Source organism: Cololabis saira, chromosome 12 (genome assembly GCF_033807715.1).
Source record: "Cololabis saira isolate AMF1-May2022 chromosome 12, fColSai1.1, whole genome shotgun sequence".
NCBI classification, from domain to species: domain Eukaryota; kingdom Metazoa; phylum Chordata; class Actinopteri; order Beloniformes; family Belonidae; genus Cololabis; species Cololabis saira.
This window is the reverse complement of record NC_084598.1, coordinates 6,077,353-6,094,731: the sequence shown is the minus strand read 5'-3', so window position 1 is coordinate 6,094,731 and position 17,379 is coordinate 6,077,353. Positions and strand designations below refer to the sequence as shown.

The following is a 17,379-nucleotide window of genomic DNA, read 5'->3' as shown; positions in this document are numbered from 1 at the left end:
TACAGCGCCCTTCACAGACCATGGTCACAGAGCGCTTCACAGTTACAATAAAAACACAGTTAAAAGATACATACAAATTTAAGTTTAAAAGGCCAAGACAACACATTGACGATCATAACAGCCCCAAGACAATTAGGCAAAAGCCTGCACAAATAAAAAGGTCTTAAGTTGCCTTTTGAAGGAGTCAACAGACTCTATGGAACGCAGAGAGAGCGGAAGATCGTTCCGAAGCCTGGGAGCAACGGCCTGGAAGGATCGGTCTCCTCTGGTCCGGAAGCGAGTACGAGGAACCCTCAGCAGATTCTGATCCACAGACCTCAGAGCCCGAGCTGGGGTTAGGGCTGGATCAGATCGCTGATGGAAGGTGGAGCCTGACCATGCAAAGCTCTGAAAGTTAAAACCAGAATTTTAAAATTGATCCTAGAGGAAACTGGCAGCCAATGAAGAGCTTTAAGAATAGGGGTTATGTGTGACCTCCTATTAGAGCGGGTCAGAGTAAATGTTATTCCCAGAAACTGATACATTGAATTTGAAACGAGAAAAATAATTTAAAGTTGAACTTCTGGAAGATATAACCATTTGACAAATAAAAGAATCCTCTAAGACAATCTTTGTCCACAGTATATTTGTAGCAGCAGGTGTTTTGGTTTAGTTTGTGTCACGCTGACAAATTACAGCAGGTCACAGTTGCTGGTAAATGACCAGTAAACAGCGTGTTTTTCAAGGCAGTCGTCATTTGTTCTAACCTTTAATGTCTGTGGCAGTCTGTTTGAGAAGCTGGCGAACCACATTGGTGCCAGGATGAGACGTTACGCAAGACGCATTAGCACCTGCATTCATTGTTTCTAATCAAATCAGCGTTAACTGGATTAAGTTTGTTTGGCAAGTAGGCTGCACATAGTCCCTCACTTATAAGGCACGTGCTCTGCTACAGAGGTGAACAAGTTTATTTCTTTCTTAGTTTTGTGTTTGAACAGCTTTGTAAAAATGATCAACAGATTCATGGAATTAAATGGTAACTACAAGCATTTTATTGACATCGGCAAGTCATTACAGGAAATACGTGAAAAAACTTTTTACATGTTAGACTTTTTTTTTTTAAACATTTGGTCATAATACAAAGATAATATACATAAGCAATATGGACAAGCAAGGTACAAAACACCATCATCTCCATCTCCACTGCTGGACTATGGGATGAATGGTAATCTGGGGGCGAGGAGGAGACAGGGGGGGACGTTTGGGGCAAGAAATGGGGTCTAGGAGGAAGGTGGGGGGGGCGCTGTTGCTTCAAACTTTCCATTTTCACTGCTCTCGCTGAGCTGCCTGTTCAAAACCATTTCCCTGGCGATGCAGGTCACCTGACCGTTGGTCACTGTGAAGGTGTTCCTGCAACACAGAGGAAACTTCAGTTTAGTCCCCAAAACAAAACACACATGAAAAAGAAAGTCTAACTTCCCCGAATGAACTTTGGTGCAGTTATAATCGTGTGTTAAGACACTTACTTTTGACTGTCAGATCCGTTCAGCGCGCCGGGCTGGTTCGGTTTTGCAAAGAAAAAAGAAGTCCACCAGTGGCCAGAGTCTTGCCTTGGGAGACCTAAAGGGAATAAAATGTTACTTTAACTTGATTTATTTTTGTGCATCTTTTATTGTATAGTTTTTGTGTATCTTTTGTATGTAAAAGGAAAACAAAAACGTGCTTACCTGGATGGTGTGGGATAACCTCACCGGTGTACTCAGAACTGCCACAGGAGCTGCTGCTGGAGTTAGACCCAAGACGTCCTAGAGGACAGACATTCAAGGTGTTTTTTTAGTAAGTTAATAGGGGGCCATAATAATAATAATACTGTTTTGAGCTTTCATGGATATGAGCACCATATGCATGCCTTGTAAATCATGTGTCACTTACTTCTGTAGTAGTCATGGGTGGCAATGAGGGAGCCGGTGGATGGAATTGCTGCCATTTTCTCTGACTTTAGGTAAAGTACCGCTCAAAGATGGATAATGGTAACCTAAGGAAGAGCACAGGTAGAGATGCAGGCGTTATTAAGGTGGAAACCACATTTAAAAACAAGTATGAGTTTATTTCCAACTCCAGATCAATTTTGGATGCAGAGTTTGCATTGCTTCATCCCAAAGTCCCATAAAACGATGCATCCTTAGTTCACGTGTGCTCTGCGTGGCTGGCTGGTGCACAACACATGCCTTCATGGCTGCAGACCGATACTCCCGAGGCAGCTGCCTCCGGGAGTCCTGTTTCCCGTGACCCAAATAACCAGGAGGTGGGAGAGATCCCGGCTGCGTGTCAGGCAGGAATGTGCAGTTCGTGGTCAGACCGCCAGGGGGCTGCGCCCTGGAGCCGCCGCTCCACATATAATAACAATACTGCTGCGCTCAGCGCTCCAGAGCGCGTTGATTAACGGCCAAAACAAACAATTATCTAGTTGAATCTTAACTGTGTGGTATATTGAAAACCCCTTTCTGAACAACAAGAACAATAACCCATTTTTGCTCTATCTGAGAGCTCGGGAGAAGCCGTGGAAGTCTTTAAAGCTTAGCTCTGTGAGCAGCAGACGGCTTTGGGGGATTTCAAAACAACAAAGTCTTCACATCACATCCCAGATAAACACATCCAATAACGCACGAACAGACCACTTGCCATAGGGCTATACAAACTACTAATTAATGGTTGCTGTATTGCCAAAAATAAGAGTCCCCTGGAACTCAGCCATGCGAAAAATACCTTTGTATTTAGCGGAACTGAGAGAGGAACGTGAAAGTAGAATAAATGAATAACGGTTAACCTCCTATAAGCCATTATGTGTAGGTATTCTTGACTTACCTTGTAGGTTTTGATGGTGAAATTGGCACCAAATGCGGATGGCTGGAAGTAGAAGTAAGACTAGTTGAGTCTCTGGCCTGTGGGCGGAGGTTTGTGTGTAGCTGAACCCTGAGGATCAGTGAACTGCTACGACCTCTGGCTGCGGCCGGGGCCGCTTTTATAGCGCCGGCCCGGGCTGGGCCGCACGGGGGGGCGGGGCCAGACCAGGGGGCGGGGCCAGGCCGGAGGAGCGCTGCACGGGTAGGGGCGGGGCCAGGCTGGATGAGCGCTGCACGGGTAGGGGCGGGGCTACCCCTTGGGGAGCTGCACGGGTAGGGGCGGGGCCACGCCGGGGGAGCTGCACGGGTAGGGGCGGGGCCTGCGTCGCGTGACCGCTCAGCCACGGGGGGAACGTGCACTCACTCCTCCTGCGAGGTGACACAAGACTGAGGCCTTGACAGGCTTTATTTAAACTGCTGGTAATGACCGCTGCACTTTAAACACCCTACGTGCTAGTCTGATGCAGCCCCACCGAGAAATACCAAAGCTTGGATTGTAGGTTACAACAGGAATACTGAATCAGACGAGCTATTTTAAAACATTTATATGGAAACAATATCATGTATGTCTGTTATTCAATCTGTAACCTGGGGCAATCTAAACCGTTCACTTTCTGTTCTGAATTCATTTTAATTTTCAATCGTTGCTTATAATAATAATAATCAAACATTATATATATATATTTGTCTCACGTTCTGGGTTTCTATAAAATCACTGCAGTACATGGAGAGGCACAGCTCCCTGGTGGTCTAGTGGTTAGGATTCGGCGCTCTCACCGCCGCGGCCCGGGTTCGATTCCCGGTCAGGGAACACTTGTTTTATGTGCACACTTAGAAAAATACGTTCTGTTTATCTCCTTTTTATCATAGGCATATTTCAGAAAATGACTTTGAAAATGTTTTTTATTATTATTAATTGACGTTTTTTAAGCAGGGCATATTTTTTTATTTTAGGGTTCCATTTTCTTTTTATTTCAGCGTAGTACGCAGTACGTACAGTGGTAGGGTTGTATCCTCGTTATAGTATCGTTATTATGGGAGAACATATTTTTATAACTTTAGCGCCACCCAAAGGCCCAAAGAAATTAGGCCATTGAAACTCTGAAAACTGAACTTGAAATCAGAAATGAAATTTCAAGTTAGGGGGTGCCATCAAAGACAACAAACTGCACATAATTCTACTGACTTTAATTGAAAATTTTACATAGCAAAAATATTTTTGCAATACAGTTGATTTCAAATTATGGATTTACAGCATTGGTAGTCAAAATAGATACATTTCATTACAATAAGAAATAGTTTCCATTGCACATTAAAACATAACTTTGACATATGACAAAGTATATTCTAACAGTCATTTTGTATTAATAGTCAAAAACAAAAGTGGACAGTTACATTGAGGAGGAAGCAAAAATAAGATGCTTTCCTAACTAAAGAAGGAGTGAAAATACTTCATAATATGATGCCATCTCATGTGTTCTTGCGTGAAAATCTTCTTTCAAACCCAGAAGTGTCTCCATTATTGGACAGACTGCCGGCCACCTTGTCCTTTGGATTCAAGGACAAGCAATCAGTACTCGTTATCTGAGAGAACTACAGCATTTATATGATTGCTTCTTTTTTTTTTTAAACCTCACCTTCACATTGCTGACCATTTCTTCCAAAGTCTTGAATGTAGAGGAATGTCTGGGGAAAGATATAAAATATAAATGCAGCTATACAGTATAACAGACAATTACAATTACAACATTGTATTGGTAATCCGTAATATACAGATACATACATACATACATACATACATATGTGTGTGTGTGTATATATATATATATATATATATATATATATATATATATATATATATATATATATATATACATATATACATACACACACATATATGAATATGTATACACGTGGGTGTATGGTATGTATAATTGTGGTGTTTTTACCTCATAGTTGGCACACTCACAGTGTGACTCAAGGCGCTGGAAGACAAGCAAAATAAAGGGATTTCAGTTCAATTCAATTCAATTCAATTCGGCTTAAAAACAGCAGCATACAGACAAACCCAATACAAGAATAAAAATGAAAAAAAAATTACCTTGGAATTTTCTTAAACAGTAAGATTTGAAATGGTTAAATTATACAGTGCAGTATATCTGAACTCTCATGTAGTACCACAGAACAACTGGGAGGGACAAAACTTTCCACTTTTGAGTAAATCTGACTCAATAGCTGTAGGTCTCCCTTTGCTTGTGTAAAAGATTGCCCCCTTTAATCTCTGAAATATGAAACAATACACAGAAAATCAGATTTTTTTTAAATGTATGATATGATAGACTGAAAATTCTTTTTTTTTATTGTTTTGTTTATGGGGTACTGCAGTAGTTTCAGAAATGTATGCATCAAATGACACATCAAGCTCGACAAGGAAAATGGAGCAGTTGCATAAAGATTCATTCATTTGCTACATAATTCACAATTTAGATCCACTGTTGCTAAAATTAACCACTTTCACATCTGTCTGCCTTCAATCCCCCATTTTTACAAACTGAAAACATGCCCCTAAAATTTTAAAGAAGAGTTTATAGATGATATTAGGTTCAAGCTAAGTGAGCCAAAAAACATCAAAATAGGCTTTGTGCAACTTTTAATGAATCGGCAGTGACGGCTTCACTCACGTCTTCTTTGTTATTCTGAATTATTTATTGAATTACACCATTTTAAAAACGGAATCAATTCATAATTTATTTAAAAAAAAGGATGACCACTTTATTAGGTACATCTGACATACCTACCTACCTAGTGAGTGTGTTTATATAGCACTTACCTTATTAGGTGTACCTAAGAAAGTGATTGCGAGTTTAGGTCAGGTCAATACTAGTCTGGCTGTTTCACTGTCTAAATCAAAGCTTCATTTCTGTCATTGGTCATATGGTTATCCATAGAGACAGTTTTTTCTGCGTCTGTTGGTATTGGCTCTTGGAAATCATAGTCAAATCCAGAGGAACCAGACTAAAACTTTGTGTAAACAATTAGGATGGCTGCCCAGGCTAGAACACATAGGAAACTTACTTTAAAACCATTATATTCTATTTAAATATTTTGGTATGATCCCTCATTTGAGACATTTTGCAGAGATTATATCTTACCGTGGTGGGGTTGGAAGAGGGAGGGCTCTGTTGAAGTGCAGCATGAAAATAAGGACAAACAGACACATAACGTCACACCAACATCTGTTCCCACAATGATAACAGACTAAGCAGCTGCTGCTCACAATATCCGGATCCACTGTTCTATTTGGATTATGGTTATTTATTTAATTATATTCTGTAATGGGGGGTGGTAGCCTAGTGGAGAATGTTTGTTGTGAATATATCTGAACTAAAGAAATAAAACAGTAATTACTATAATACAAGTCATGGATAAATGTCCATTTTTAAATATTTACTAGCAAAACTTTTTAAGATTTGATCTTTGTTTAAAGTAGCAAAAGTGCCCATTTAAATGAAAATGTAACATATTCTGGAATCATACAAAATAAAACAATTGTAAATGTTCCACATTTTTAGTTCACTGGCAAAGAAGTACCAAAATAATCATCAGCAGTGATGTTGTACTATTTGATGGGCTTTAAACTGAATTTCCACTAAAACACATAACTTGTCGTCTTTTAAAATACTAAAAATAATGATAATACAACTGTTTTACAATAGTGTTAAAATTAAATTGTATTCAGAATAATTCCGAATGAGGCAGAAATGTGTTATTTCATTAAACAGACGACCCCCCAAGGCTCTGAAGATGAAGCTTCTCCAAACAGCAGGCAGAGTGTGCGAGCCGTGTATCAGATACACCCAGCAGTCAGGTCTGATAATGACTGCTGGGGGAAACAGCATTTGAAACGGGAGGTCCAGCCAGCAGGTTCCCCTCTGCGTCTCTGCAGAAGGAGCCTGGAGCGACAGCTGGCCGTTTAAAGACCCTTCCAAGCAGCGGTCACTGGGACCAGCAGGAAATCAGCCCCCAACTTGGAGGCCGATCCCAGCAAGCTTAATGGGTCTGCAAGCAGCAGGCCAAGCGACGGAGGGCCCAACGGAGCTCAGACAGTCCTCATTTAATTTCCGGCAACACCCATATCAGACGTTGTTTGGGTAGTGACAACTGAAATTAGGATGTTTGCACAGATTTCCTCTGAATGAATGTAAAACAATATTAATTGGCATCATAGGTTAGCATACGTTAAGACAGCCAAACTAAACTGGCTAATCTGCAGTGACAGAAACAAGGTGGGTGTGTTCCAGCCAGCTTCCAAGCCTACAAGTTACAGCCACCTGAAACATGTCGCCATGCAGTACAAGGGGGAAGAGGCCTGAAAAGCAAGCTTCAGAAAAACTCTGGGTGATGTAACAGGGACTTTGACCAGTTCCTCGAATACAGTCTATGGAAACAGTACGTGAGGTAGACTGGTCAGTTGCACGGTGGAAATTCTTCCTGAAGTAGAAAAACATCTGGGAATTTTTTGTATCTTGCAGATTGTGCAGTTGCCTGTATCTTCAATTTTGGCTAAATCAGCATGTATTAGTAGTTACTCATAGTGTTGGGTACAGTTGATACGAGACAATAGCGGAGAAGAAGAACTGCTTAAACAGTGCAAAAGAAGAAACCTGTAGCAGGTGTACAGATATATAAGCAGGAAACTTCCAGAAATTATAAATTGGGTTTTGCTATTTTTTTCATGAGTGATGACTGTAAATGGGACAGTAGCGAGGCAGCGTGCAGCCAGCTGCCAAGGCTGTGGAGGGTTTCAGAGAAAATACTTGAGGCATTTGGCACTCGCAGGGTTTGGCCTCAAAGCTTTTTCATGACTCAGTGCAAAGCTGCATTTCATTGATGTGTTTAATGGATCCATGGCTGTCTACACTGGCAACGCTTGTAAATTGAATTAATTGAATTTGACTTTAGGCAACTTAAAGGGTATACAGGACTGTCTCAGAAAATTACAATATTATGATAAAGTTCTTTATTTTCTGTAATGCAATTAAAAAAAAACAAAATGTCATACATTCTGGATTGATTACAAATCAACTGAAATATTGCAAGCCTTTTATTATTTTAATATTGCTGATAATGGCTTACAGTTTAAGATTAAGATTCCCAGAGTATTCTAATTTTTTGAGATAGGATATTTGAGTTTTCTTAAGCTGTAAGCCATGATCAGCAATATTAAAATAATAAAAGGCTTGCAATATTTCAATTGATTTGTAATGAATCCAGAATGTATGACATTTTTGTTTTTGTAATTGCATTACAGAAAATCACAATATTCTAATTTTCTAAGACAGTCCTGTACGTTGTTATATTCTTTAAGTGAATTTCAGCATTTGTTAATTATACAATACCAAACTAAACAATAACATTCACGTTTTGCTTTTATTGTATACATGTCTTTTAAAATTACAAATATTGAATTAGAACATTTGGAGAAGCGGAGCCTCTGTGGTTGTACCTCATTTGCGTCAGGCTCCTGGTCATCACCACACCCACACTGGACAGGGCAGCCGATGTCACCTGGCCTGCATGAGTCAGACCGTCCCGCGTCTTCACATACCTACCGTCAGAAATAAGTTCAATTAATCACACATTAAGAAGGAAAGCCTCAGTGTTGCCATGGGTTACATAAGAGGTGAGGTCATACAGAAGGTAGAAACGTACACGTCGTGAACAATAAGCTTACACACGTCAATGGCCTGTGTCCAGCTGGCTGAAGAAGATCCCTCGCTCACTCTGTTTCAAACAAACACTAGTCTAGTCCTGATGTTGCCTGTTAATACCTCTGCTTCGTGCGCTAAGTCAGGTTGTACTGCTATTAGCAGAGCACCAATCCTATTTGACTTGGACAATCCCATCACTTGTTTCTCAGAAGGGAACTCTCTGTAACTCATCTTAAGGAGCCTTTATTTACACAGCACTTTTTAAGTACAATTAAGCAAGAAAGTGCTTTACATACTAATAGCAAAACTTGAAACAACAACAACACGTGCACAGAAATGAAACATTATCCATGCACAGAACAAATGTCAGGATGCATCCTCTAAATGTTCCATGTGGACATGGCTGATGAGAAAGACTCACACACTGGAGTGGCTGATGTCATCCAGAGTAGCAGAAGCTGTTAGGTATCTGAAAAAATAAAATATGCACAGGGTGAAGGATTATTGTGCTGACTTCAGAGGGCAGCCATGACACTCATCTGTGTGTGGTTATGTAACCATGCTTCACATAAACAATGCTTGGCAGATGTTCCAGTGTATTTCTATGTGTCCCATGTATGCAAGAGTTTTAGTGCACTTACGGAGATGAAGTCTGGACTTCTTGCCAGCCTTTGGACAGATTCTGCTTTATGTTATCGAGTGGACTTATTCCCAGCTGCCTCCTGATGTCGGCAGCATACTGTTCTTTGGCCAAAAGCACCTGCCTTAAGGTCTGAATCTCATCCTCTGTCTGTGTTAAAGGATAAAAAAAGCCCAACGGGATTAATTGTGTTGACACAACTATGATACATTTTTACCCTTGGTTTTGTTTCTTTGTTTTACAAATCACATCAGGTTGACCAGCCCAAAAGAGAGCTGCTGCATTAACATCACCTTTGCAAGTTCAAAAGTTAGATTGTCCAAGTCATTTTCTCCTAGGTCTGTGTGGGGATATCCATTTCCTGTAGTCCTGGCCGAGAAGTTCAGAGGTGAAGAAGCTCCACTGAAACCTTACAGACAGACATGGCAAAAAAAACAAACCCCGAAGTAAATATAATAGAAAATTACATTAAGAAAAATAGAAATTGAATTGAAAAATATGGAATAACATGGTGCTAACCTAAAACTACACTGTGTTAGTGTATATATCTAGCCTGATGAACTAGTTTTATAGACGATAACAAATCCCCAATAAATCTTTCCGGTCTATTAATAGATAGAATAAACTCTGAGTATAAATATCTACATATTGTTTAAAGTTTAGTACATTGTACATAGAAAAGTACTTACCACATACTTGAGCATTTACAGTGAGTCAAAATCCATACATATAAATGACAACGAAATAATGATATTTTTATTCTTGTAGATCTTTTAAGTGATCACTAACAACTCCAGGACTGGATTGATCATCCAGCCACATTGATGATAGACAGCAGTGTTATTGATCGTCAGAGCGGAGCTGTCCTCGGTGCTGAACTCCGGCTAGCGGACTAACGCCTGACCTGTTGCGCACGACGATTACAGTCGACGCAACGATAACTATCCACTAAAACGTATGTATGTACATAATCATATACTAGTTACTCGATACATAAAGTAGAAGCGTTACCTTGTCGGCTCATCGCTGCCTGGTTGAGCAGAGAGTGCTGGGACCAGCTCGGAGCTGCCATCTGTCTCGGCTCAGCCAGACCTGCAGGGGGCAGATCAATGAGCCTATTCTGGTTTATCACACTCCCCCACACTGTCACGTTGAGGACGGGAACAAACCAACAAATAAAAAAACAAAACGATAAATAAATGGATAAACAACATTATTTATCATAATATGAAATGTAAAGTGCTGCACAAAAGTCTTGGGCACTCCAATAACGCCATGTTGTTTTTACCAAGGTATACTTTATCATCATATTTGTTTTCTAGTCTCTTTATTTTGATTTTTTTTTTTATAAATCTTTATTGACAAAGATCACAATATACGATATAAAGATCTCAACGTACAGTGAACAGTATACAGGTGAAACAGAGAACAGAAGAGCCCCTTACAGTGGATTATATAAAAACTTTGTAGAGGGTGCAAATATTTACAGTCTTGATAGCCTTTTGATTAGAAGAATCTATAAGTGAATTTCCATTTCCTTCTGAAACACAACAAAACAAGGTTTTTTTGTTAATGAATTTACTCTTATGTATAACATTTTTTGCCAAAATTAAAAATAGATTTATTAAAAAGTAACATTTTCCTTCTTCTCTATGACATATTAGGAAGCCAAACACAACATTTTCCCAAAACAAAGAAAAATCTTTGGTGAGATGATCAATAATAAATCTACCGATGTCTGCCCAAAATGTTTTTGTGTAAGAACAATGCCAAAAATATGTAAAACAGTTTCTGGATAAAGTTCACAAAATGAACAGTTTGTATTAATGTTTTTTTTTTAAATTTCTGCATATAATGACTGGCCAGGTAATACTTATGGATAAGTCTCTTTATTAAGATATAAGAAAAAAAAAAACAATTATAATATTAGAGGGAGAGATCAACTGGATGATAATTTGGGCTGATAAACGCTTTTCCCCTTTGAAAACAATGAAACAGTGTTCAGGACAAAGTCAGTCCACGAGTAAACGTGAGTATTTATTTGGTGTATGTAGTATATTTAGTTTACTTTAGGAGACTGTCCCTTTCACAGGTTCAGAATAATATTAATTACATTAAATAAATAATATTAATTGTTTGTGGATACTAAAATGGGCTCCATGGTAAGGAGCCTCCCTTTCAATTGCAACGACTACAGAACTAATGTGGCGGTAATTTAAGAAATTCACCTTATAACTAAAGCAGCCAGGATAGAGTAGACCCATGAATGTTTATACAAAGCTACAATATATCTAACACGTTGGTAAGCTTGTACAACGGAAACTTGTCTCCATCTGCTGGTAAATGCTCTGCCATGCACATCACCTCTCTAGAAGCAGCATGGGACCCAGATGTTGGTATTCTTAAGTTTCCCCCTGGTAAATGTGTAATTAAAACTCACTGTTAAGTGTAAAAACACACACACCACAAACAAAAAACAAATAACATCAGTGTCTAAAACAAAAAATTACTAAATGTTGTTAAATACATTAAAATAGGAAATAAGTGCCGCTTTTGAACTGTATGTCATTCATATTTTAACATTTCCAGCAGACATATACATATACATAGATATATTGCACGGTTAAAACTAAATTATCAGATGGTAATTTCCTCAGTGTCTGCTGTCTACATCTGTTTATATAGTCATCCCTGTATTGCACCAGTTAGCCATTGTTTCTATGTCTCTCATTTCTCTGTTCTTCATTCTCTCTGTCTGTTCTCTCTTTTCCTGCTCTGCCCAGCTGGTCTCCAGCAGGAGGGTCCCCCCTTATGATCCAGGTCCTGGACCAGGTTTCTTCCCTCCTAAAGGGGAGTTTTTCTTTCCAATGTTTGGCTTAAGGTTTTTCTCCCAATAAGGGAGTTTTTACCTGCCATTGTTTATGTAATAATTGCTCAGGGGTCATGTTCTGGGTCTCCGGAAAGATCCTAGATACAACTCATGTTGTAATGGACGTTATATAATTAAAATTGAACTGAATTTAATAAAAATGTTAGTGAGTCCACCATACATTGGGAAGATGTGTATATGCAAATGTGCTCATGACATTATGGTTATTACTCCACGACTTGCATGTCTTTGACTGTTTTTCTGGGGTTCTAATCGAAACAGATGTCTCAGCTCCAATGGAGATGGAAAGTAACTTCATATTTATTGATGTTTAAGTAAATAAATAAAGGTAAATATATTACTTTTTTTTCAGCACTGCATTTGTACTTAAAATGATTGTGTACTGAAAGGTTGCACATGAAATATGATGGCTTGCTAAAACAAACTTGAACAGTTCACTCGTAGAAATGTACCTGAAATCTATTTTGATAATACTTTAAGTCAAAAGACAAATATGAATGGTTTCAGTTTGTCTTTACAAAAAAGAAAACTGTCTGAAAAATAATTTGTTCAAAAGATTTGCTGTCCTTTGTCCCTTGTTTGATAAATGACGTCTTGAGAACGCGTCTCTGGGCTCTTGGTAACTGTGAGGAAGGCCATTTTAGAAACGCTTACAATCTAGAAATATCTCAAACAACGCCTGTCAGTAATAAATCCAGCCAGAGTTGTGTTAAAATAAATAAATACTTACAACTAAAAAGTAGATATAGTGACATAGTAAGTCAATAACAACAGTATTCACAGAAATTGTGGCTTATCAAAAAAAAACTAGAAGCAAAAATGAACACAAAATAAAAATGTGATGTTGGATAAAAGACACGAGTCAAAATGTTGAGGAACATTTATTCAACAACAGCAAATCAGATCAATGATCCACTTGTTTTCTTCCAGACACACGATTACCATGCTACAACATAAACGTTAAGGTTTATACTTTATATGGGCCAAGTGTATGTACAAGCAACCTTAACCATTAGACCATTCCTTGCAAAAATGTAATGGTTACATTACAACACCATACCATTTAAATGATAAGAAATTATCATTTGAAACATGACAGTATGAAATAAATAAAATTACAAAAATGCATCATATAACCATTTCACTATAGATACACTATATACTATGTAGATCTTTTGATGGAGTAATTTCCTGATCATTGATCCATTATAATTTTTTTCAAACACACAGTGCATTCAAATTAGAACATTTACAGTAGCATTTTTCAGTATTTCAATGAAAAAGCCATGACAGGAACATCTATGTTTCATCAAGGGTTACAGGAAATGTCATACAAGGGCCACAGAGGTCAACATCCATACCATTAATAGCAGAGGGTGGGCTACAGGGGCTCACCAATTGTAAACCATTGAAACACATTATTAGCAGTTGTGAAACTGACAGATTTTAATGGTAATTTATGGCAAACGTGTGTGGCAACATATGTAAAATGAGCAAAGGGAAGTATATCTATTTCTCAGAGCTGCCAGTATTGCCAGCTAACAGGCGACGTGCCCGAGAAGTTTCTTACGCGACACGGATTTTTAAAAAAAGCCAACAATGATAAACGATCACAGCATCGGACGAAAAGTAAGACTCATCGAACTTCGGTTCAAAACACAAAAAAGCAACATTAATTATAATCGTCTGGAAAGAGTTTAACGGTGTTGTTTTTTTTTTTGGTTTTCTTTTAATAACATCTTCTCAACATATGAAAACATATTACCCTCTGCAGCTGCAGCTGATGTCGTCTCTGCATTTTAGCAACTCTGATCAGAGATAGCCGATAGCTGTATTACCTGGAGCTCCTTGGCCTCGTGGAGCACGTAAAGCTAAAATAACAGCAATAACGATCCCAAAATGAATGCATTTAAGTCTTAAGTTGTAGCGATGATTCGCAATTTTCTTAAGATATACATATAAAAAGACCCTCCGCCCCCCCAAAAAGAAAAGCAGCCTAGCTGCTTCTCACAAACTATAAAGTGATTCAAAACGATGTCATTGAATGTCACTGTTCTAAGACTTCTTTTAGTTTAAGCATCCACTATCAACCTTTTTTCAGTTTTTGATATGACAAAACAACAATGACATGGAGTAAATTTAGTAGAGGTGGAAGCTTACCGTATCAAATTTATAATGAAAATCGATTTCAGGTTTCCATGAAATTAATTATAGTAACAACCTTCTGCCAGACAGGGAAAGCAGTCAACGCCCTGTAGCAGGAGACTTTGTAAAGAACAGAAAAAACAATTAATAACTAAAAGGGACACATCATGTCATCAGGAATTTGAGGACAAGCTGTCTGTAAATAAATCTCTGCACCTCAACGCCTTCATGCCTCACATCACAACCCCTGGGAGGAGCAGACAAACGACAGACAGCACCGACACATGGCACATCAGTCCCACAAAGGAAGGTGACATTTTACACTGGTAAAGTGTTTTTTTTTGCAAATCAGAAGTGAAAACTGTAAATGGTGGTGACAAGGGTATAATGATGGCACACAAAGCAAACTGATGTCTCCAACTGCCACCTCCCTGATCTGCTGCTCACCGTTCGCTCAGCTTAAATATCCCGTAAACTTTACCTCCTCCTTGTCCTTTTGAGCGGCACTAATTTAAACATTACTACACATACATTAAGAGGATTGTTAAGTAGAAATGTTGCCAAGGTGTAAAGAAAATCTGCAGTCAAGTGTTTTCTACATAGTGCATGCGACACCATGATGCCAACTACGGGGGAAGGGAAAGTAGGGGTGGCGACCTGTGTGGATAAAGGCTAGGAAATACAAAAAAAGGGGCCCAAAAGGGAAACAAATTAGTTGTTTCTCTTTTTTTACTGTACTTGGGGGTAAAACAACCAGGAAATGGTGCTAGGGATGTGACTTCATTAGTTTCTTTCATAGGTCATGCTTACTAGTCCCTCTCCTCTGCATGGCTCTCCTTCAGAGGCGAAAAGATGGACTGCCTCTTTATTTCATCTCACTGAGGTGGAGCAGGGAAGCAGGCGGGACCCGAGGCCAAGACTGAGGGGAGTGGAGGGTTAGTTGAAGCCGGTGTCAGTGTGATAGGAATGGTGGCCATCCGATGTTAACTGGGTGGTCTCTGTTGCTGATGGCTGCAGCACTATGGGCTCACCCCCAGCCTCTGTTTGAGGACAGAAACCACATGTCGAGCACTCGTCCCATCACTGACCCTCTGACAAAGTGTGCGACGCAAGTAGTTGGGCCTCACCTCTCTCATCAGATTGCAGTTGAGCTTCCAGGTCCTCGGGGGACACATAGAAGTCCTGGTCCTGGCCCTCCCGAGGCCGGGGTTTACATTTTCCACAGCAGCAGTTACAGCAGCAGCAAAGGCAGCAGCAGAAGTAGCATCCGGTAGCCAGACCACAGAATACAAACAGAGCCTGCGGGCAAACACATCCAGGAGAATACGATTAATGATGAACATGACAGGACGGGTGGTAATGGCCCAAGCTCGGCCGGTCTTACCTTTGCCCACCAGCTTGAAAGGACAAAGTAAGTGTTAACATTCTCCTCTCCAAACTGCTCGGCCACATATAGTCCCAGAGAGCCGTATTTATCGTAAATGTTGCGCTTCGTGGGGTCATTCAGAATGGCATGGGCATTGTTAATCTCCTTGAACTTCTCTGAAGCCTCTGGGTTGTCTGGGTTCTTGTCAGGGTGGAACTTTAGTGCAAGTTTCCTGTTGTAAAGAGAACGGTAGTAAACAAGAAATTGAATAAATGAAGAGATTACAATCCCAGCAGAGGTGATCAGGGGTTGGTACGTGGAAGTAGGGAGGCCTCACCTGTAAGATCTCTTAATATCATCCGATGTTGCCACCTTTTCCACTCCCAGCACCACGTAGAGAGACTCCCCGGCGGTGGACAGAGAGCGTTGCCTCTGCTGCTCAGCCATGATGCCTCAGGTCCACAGGCTGGACACAGAAACCACAGGAAGAAAACTCAAATGCTCTGCTGGGGCTGCATGACGTGCTTCACAAACCCGTCTGTGCAGACATGCAACCGTAGCGAGGCCTGTATGACTGAAAGCTCCTGACTGCAGGCAAAAGCTCATCTGGTGCATTAAAAAAAAAAAAAAATATCCAGATTGGTTACATTCACCAGCAAATATCTACTTTTATAGCAGACATCCAGGGTGATTACGCCGGTGATGTGAATCCTTCTAGCTGATTCTACTAATTGTGGCATCTTGGCAGGACCAGTGATGCTGCTTGAAGTAAATCAGAAGCTGACATCCCTGCAGTCAATCACTGTACAACAGCAGGGCTCATCAAAATGATGCTGCAAGTACAAAAATAAAAGATGAAACTACTCTTAAAAATATGCTGCCACCAGATGGGTGTCAGCTCTACCGAAAGGAATAGCTTCTGCTCTATCTGAAGCCCACCTCCACTAAAGCACACATTTTTCTGCCCCTGAACGAACCGATCTGAGGCGTGAATGCCATATTTCATTCTTTTAACAAACTGCATCCTGCAGTGGCTCGTCGGCACCACGGATGGGATGCTGGGTGCGGGCTGAGCAGAGTAATCTGCGAGCCAGCATCCTCGGCTGCACCGCCACAGCGCAGCATCCATGTTGGTTTGCTTCCTGGCCTGCTCCAGAGCCGAGGCAGGGATGGATCGTCAGCAGTCATTTCCAAGGGAAGGGCCGGAGTCTAAATGACAGAAACGGGAAAGATCAGCACGCAGGAGAAGGTCTCACCTTACAGTCGGCTCGGATTCACGGCGAAAGCGACGATCCCGGTCGGATGTGGTGTTTGGACGCTGGAGCGTGACTATGGCTGCATCATGCACGTACCCGGACCCTCTGTGGCTGCACGACCATGGACAGCTGCAGGAGCCGCTGGCCCCGCCCCCGACAGCTGGCCACGCCCCCGCCCCCGCTGGCCACGCCCCCACACCCCCACGGAGACCCGCCGTGCGCGCGACCCCGAGCTGATGACGGAGGGATGCAGGCGCGGGCGCGCGCAGGGGAATACGAGTTATTACAACAAAACAAACTTATCTTTTGCAGTTATTCATATACGCAACCGAAAACACGGCATGCTTTTTTGTTTGTTCTTTAATGTTATGAGATGTGTTTATTTATGAATATTAGACATTTTGAAATTAAGGGCTGCCTCCACAACATTCATTTTATTCATTTAGCAATGTATGTATTGTCATGCTCTTAAACAGAGATCCTCACTTA

The 17,379-nt window shown here is 40.4% G+C and overlaps 3 protein-coding genes and 1 non-coding gene across 4 annotated transcripts; 1 reads left to right on the top strand and 3 right to left on the bottom strand.

The window, feature by feature from the left end:
* Positions 1–1,008: 1,008 nt before the first annotated feature.
* Positions 1,009–2,999, bottom strand: ppdpfa (pancreatic progenitor cell differentiation and proliferation factor a). Its single transcript, XM_061735272.1, has 5 exons — positions 2,845–2,999; positions 1,912–2,014; positions 1,707–1,784; positions 1,506–1,599; positions 1,009–1,389 (listed from the first exon to the last, which is right to left on the bottom strand). The coding sequence occupies exons 2-5, from the start codon at positions 1,964–1,966 to the stop codon at positions 1,260–1,262; spliced, it is 357 nt and encodes a 118-aa protein (XP_061591256.1). The 5' UTR covers positions 1,967–2,014; positions 2,845–2,999; the 3' UTR covers positions 1,009–1,259.
* Positions 3,000–3,621: 622 nt separating this feature from the next.
* On the top strand, positions 3,622–3,693 carry trnae-cuc (transfer RNA glutamic acid (anticodon CUC)). Its single transcript has one exon. It is a non-coding gene; the product is annotated as a tRNA-Glu (tRNA).
* Positions 3,694–4,107: 414 nt separating this feature from the next.
* LOC133456258 (tumor protein D54-like) lies at positions 4,108–10,358 on the bottom strand. Its single transcript, XM_061734712.1, has 9 exons — positions 10,245–10,358; positions 9,527–9,642; positions 9,235–9,383; positions 9,015–9,062; positions 8,389–8,490; positions 6,035–6,061; positions 4,832–4,867; positions 4,520–4,568; positions 4,108–4,430 (listed from the first exon to the last, which is right to left on the bottom strand). The coding sequence occupies exons 1-9, from the start codon at positions 10,303–10,305 to the stop codon at positions 4,353–4,355; spliced, it is 666 nt and encodes a 221-aa protein (XP_061590696.1). The 5' UTR covers positions 10,306–10,358; the 3' UTR covers positions 4,108–4,352.
* Positions 10,359–13,015: 2,657 nt separating this feature from the next.
* Positions 13,016–17,030, bottom strand: dnajc5aa (DnaJ (Hsp40) homolog, subfamily C, member 5aa). The gene is made up of 5 exons (XM_061735271.1): positions 16,891–17,030; positions 15,972–16,100; positions 15,653–15,866; positions 15,396–15,567; positions 13,016–15,308 (listed from the first exon to the last, which is right to left on the bottom strand). The coding sequence occupies exons 2-5, from the start codon at positions 16,079–16,081 to the stop codon at positions 15,205–15,207; spliced, it is 600 nt and encodes a 199-aa protein (XP_061591255.1). The 5' UTR covers positions 16,082–16,100; positions 16,891–17,030; the 3' UTR covers positions 13,016–15,204.
* Between the last annotated feature and the right edge of the window lie 349 nt (positions 17,031–17,379).

What these genes read in the sequence shown, in the direction of transcription:
- LOC133456258 (XM_061734712.1), bottom strand. Translation starts at nt 10,305, where the DNA reads ATGGCAGCTCCGAGCTGGTCCCAGCACTCTCTGCTCAACCAGGCAGCG. An exon ending in GAAGTCCAGACTTCATCTCC is followed by an intron (nt 9,063 to 9,234) that starts GTAAGTGCACTA and finishes TTATTTTTTCAG; the next exon opens with ATACCTAACAGCTTCTGCTA. An exon ending in AAATGGTCAGCAATGTGAAG is followed by an intron (nt 4,431 to 4,519) that starts GTGAGGTTTAAA and finishes TTGAATCCAAAG; the next exon opens with GACAAGGTGGCCGGCAGTCT.
- dnajc5aa (XM_061735271.1), bottom strand. Translation starts at nt 16,081, where the DNA reads ATGGCTGAGCAGCAGAGGCAACGCTCTCTGTCCACCGCCGGGGAGTCT. An exon ending in GATATTAAGAGATCTTACAG is followed by an intron (nt 15,867 to 15,971) that starts GTGAGGCCTCCC and finishes TCTTTACAACAG; the next exon opens with GAAACTTGCACTAAAGTTCC. An exon ending in ACTGCAATCTGATGAGAGAG is followed by an intron (nt 15,309 to 15,395) that starts GTGAGGCCCAAC and finishes GTCCTCAAACAG; the next exon opens with AGGCTGGGGGTGAGCCCATA.
- ppdpfa (XM_061735272.1), bottom strand. Translation starts at nt 1,966, where the DNA reads ATGGCAGCAATTCCATCCACCGGCTCCCTCATTGCCACCCATGACTAC. An exon ending in GGTTATCCCACACCATCCAG is followed by an intron (nt 1,600 to 1,706) that starts GTAAGCACGTTT and finishes TATTCCCTTTAG; the next exon opens with GTCTCCCAAGGCAAGACTCT. An exon ending in AACGGATCTGACAGTCAAAA is followed by an intron (nt 1,390 to 1,505) that starts GTAAGTGTCTTA and finishes TCTGTGTTGCAG; the next exon opens with GAACACCTTCACAGTGACCA.